At 55.4% G+C, this 3,014-nt stretch overlaps 2 protein-coding genes across 2 annotated transcripts in view; one reads left to right on the top strand and one right to left on the bottom strand.

Moving 5' to 3' along the window:
• GUITHDRAFT_112713 (hypothetical protein) overlaps positions 1–627 on the top strand; it is a gene marked incomplete at both ends in the record, with an annotated part of 3,189 nt that extends 2,562 nt beyond the window's left edge. The window contains 2 exons of the mRNA XM_005828168.1: positions 176–235; positions 494–627. Of these exons, the coding sequence (XP_005828225.1) occupies positions 176–235; positions 494–627 (194 nt within the window). The remainder of the gene's footprint in view (positions 1–175; positions 236–493) is intronic.
• A 307-nt stretch (positions 628–934) lies between these two features.
• On the bottom strand, positions 935–2,168 carry GUITHDRAFT_158232 (hypothetical protein; the record flags this gene model as incomplete). The annotated part of the gene is made up of 9 exons (XM_005828167.1): positions 935–985; positions 1,036–1,059; positions 1,111–1,177; positions 1,343–1,414; positions 1,474–1,513; positions 1,695–1,770; positions 1,824–1,919; positions 1,982–2,080; positions 2,139–2,168. The coding sequence occupies 9 exons, from the start codon at positions 2,166–2,168 to the stop codon at positions 935–937; spliced, it is 555 nt and encodes a 184-aa protein (XP_005828224.1).
• Between the last annotated feature and the right edge of the window lie 846 nt (positions 2,169–3,014).

The raw sequence follows: 3,014 nt of genomic DNA, 5'->3' as shown, positions 1-3,014 counted from the left end.
GGAGGAGGAGGAGGAGGAGGAGGAGGAGGAGGAAGGGGTGGTGGTGGATGAAGAGGAGGAGGAGGTGGTGGTGGAATGAGCTTGGTGTACAGAGCGACGCAAGGGGACGTTGTCATCTCGCCTTCGCTCTTCATCGCTCTCTCTGACTCGCGCCATTACCATGAGATCGCAGCAGGCAGAATCTACAAGTACAACCCCTTCATCTGGACGCCTGAAGATCTTGCAACCATCCACGGTGACGAGAGGGAGAGGTTGAGAACGAGGAGACGGATAGGCAGAGAGGGTGAGAAAGTCGGGCAGGATACGGAGGGGGTTGGGAGGTGGTAGAGCGAGCGGAGGATTGCCAGGGAAGAAATACAAGGAGAGAGGAAGGAGCGGGGAGGAAGGGACGAGTGTGGGTACGGGTACGGTTCTGGTGGAGATGCACGAAGGTGGAAAGGAGAATGTGGAGGATCACGGAGACGGAGGATGGAGAATTAACGAGGAGCTTCAGGGGTGGACGAGAGAGTCGATTCATCGGCCCTCGTCCTGGCTTCTCAATTCTTCGCCCATGTGTTTCTTGCTGCAAGCCTGGAGCAGGAAACGGCGCAGTCGCTGCTCAAAGGCCTTGACAACGGTGTCAGATGACGTTTTGTTTGTGCTCCCTGTAGAATATGTCCCATCTCCCCCTACCAACATCTCAACGTTTGCACTTGTACAGGTATATAATCGTTCAAGTCTCCCACCCCCTCTGATTCCTCCACCTTCACCTCATCCAACACCAAAGTTGGAAGGGGCAAGGGAGGAGTTGAGGATCTCGTACCTCCTCCCTTGCTCCCTCCCATCCAACATGCTTGAAGGAGCCAAGTCAGCAGGCTGATGATGCGCCATCTTTCATTTCACATCATAACGTAGCTGGCTACAACGACCTCAAGCATCTCGGCACATGTCACTCTCACTTCTTGGCAGACTGGAGGTACCCGAGCATGGTACCGGCGTCAGACACCTGCAGCACAATACGTCAGGAGGAGGAACAGGCTCTTGCCAAGGGATTGCCTCGAAGGGATCGGGGCCGGAGTTCTGTCGAGTGAAATCAGCGGAAGGAGCAAGAGGGGAGGGCGCGATAGTCACCTGGTTCACTTGTCCAGCCTCGACGAAGATCTTCTCGACCTTCATGTCATTGATGACGACACTGTACCTGCACTCGCCACATGTCAGCACCAACTCTGTGACTGATCGTGGTAGTGGTAGGAAGAGGAGAGGGGGTAGGGAGGAAGAGAACGAGGAGGAGGAGCAGGAGGGGGAGGGGGAGGGAGGGGAGAAGAATTGAGGAGGAAGAGGAGGAGGGGGAGGAGGAGGAGACCTCCAGGATCGCTCTCCGAATCCTCTCTCAGAGTCCCAGACGCAGCTCATTCCCATTCCGCGGGTGAACAAGCTGCGCTCACAACCAGTCAAGAGAACATGAACGAGGAAAAAGACCGTCAGCTCTCTTACCAGGCGCCGTCAGGAAGGAGCTTGACCTTCTTGAAGTTTCCTGCAGGTCGTGTCATCCCCCGAGCACGCTGACTCTTTTTGATGCGGGAAACAACCTGGGTTGAGGGGGTTCTCAGTGGAGGTCTTCTCCTCCTCGCATCCCTTGCAAACAAGTCAGACCCGCTCGTCTCCTCCCCTCTTCTCTTCTCCTCCCCATCCCGTCTCCTTCCCTCCTCCTCCACCAACCTGGGCAAGGCCCCACTGGCGCATGACGAAGGCATCGTTGACAGACAAGCAGTAGACCTCGTCGACTCCGCACTGGCGAGCACAACGACCGTCACTTGCTCCTCATGCAGGCAGACATCCTCCACCTTCTTGATCTCGTCGTAGTGCTTCTCGTACCCGGGCAGGTGGGTGCTGGAGCAGGTGGGAGTGAAGGCTCCAGGGAGAGCGAAGACAACGACCCTCTGCGCTCGACCGTGTCAACAACAGCAGGCAGCTCGCCATGCTCTGGTTCCGATCTCATCACCTTGCCCTTGAACAGATCCTCGCTCTTCACGTCCTTCCAGGTGAAGGGGTTGGCCGTGTTGGTCATCGAGTTGTCACGCACGCGGCACTTGAAGACAACCTGACACACAAGGTGACGCTCGTCAGGCAAGGAGGAAGGCGGCAGGAGCAGTGTCAACCGAAGGGACAGCATCTCCCTCCTTCGCCATGGCGGCTCCTCCACGGAGAGACATGGCACGAAGACCTGCCAACGTGTCAACAAGAGCGAAGTAACCACCGCAATGCTGCCAACCAGCGGCGGCAGAGAGCTTGTTCACGCCATCAAAACGGCGAAGCTGAGACACGGAGGCAGCACCGGAGATCTTTGCGATCTTTCCTGCAGCTAGGAGTGATTGGGAGCGAAGGGGACATCAACGAGTGCGTGCTTTGAAGGATGATGGGGAGTGAGAAAGCCCGGAACCAGTTGAGGGATAGGATAGAAGCATAGATTACCGGCAGTGTGTGCAGACGCTGAGCACGCAGAGAGGGAGGCAGCGGAGACAACTCCGAATCTCAAGAACTTCCTGAAGCTCGACATCTTCCAAAACTTGTTTAGTTAGGCAATGCAAGGAATGCATTAACACAATAGAACTCTGTTCCTCATCTCAGAGCACATCCAATACAGCAAGATGGATTGCGGTTCATGCGTATGTTCGAGCCTAGGAGCTATCAAGATGACACTGCGCCATTGGATCTATCGACCCAACAAGCTACGAATCCATGCCGATAAACGACACAACGAGAGACCAAGCAAGGTCATCTGGACATGCTTTCCCTTTGGATTTTCAACCTTTGTTCTCCTCATCTTCTCCCTATCTCATCTCTCTCGTTCTTTCTTCTTGTTTGTTTACTTTTCGTCACATCGCCGTCTCTCCATCCATCCATCCTCCTCCTCCTCCTCCTCCTCCCCCCCCCACCTCCCTCCTCCTCCTCCACAGTTTTCCTCTGCAGAACAACAAGATGATGATGGGGGTCCCGCGGACCCGGTGCTTGAAACAACGAGAAGAAGAACAACG

Source organism: Guillardia theta (genome assembly GCF_000315625.1).
Source record: "Guillardia theta CCMP2712 unplaced genomic scaffold GUITHscaffold_61, whole genome shotgun sequence".
NCBI lineage: Eukaryota > Cryptophyceae > Pyrenomonadales > Geminigeraceae > Guillardia > Guillardia theta.
The sequence above is the reverse complement of the archived record's forward strand: the minus strand, read 5'-3'. Positions and strand labels throughout refer to the sequence as shown.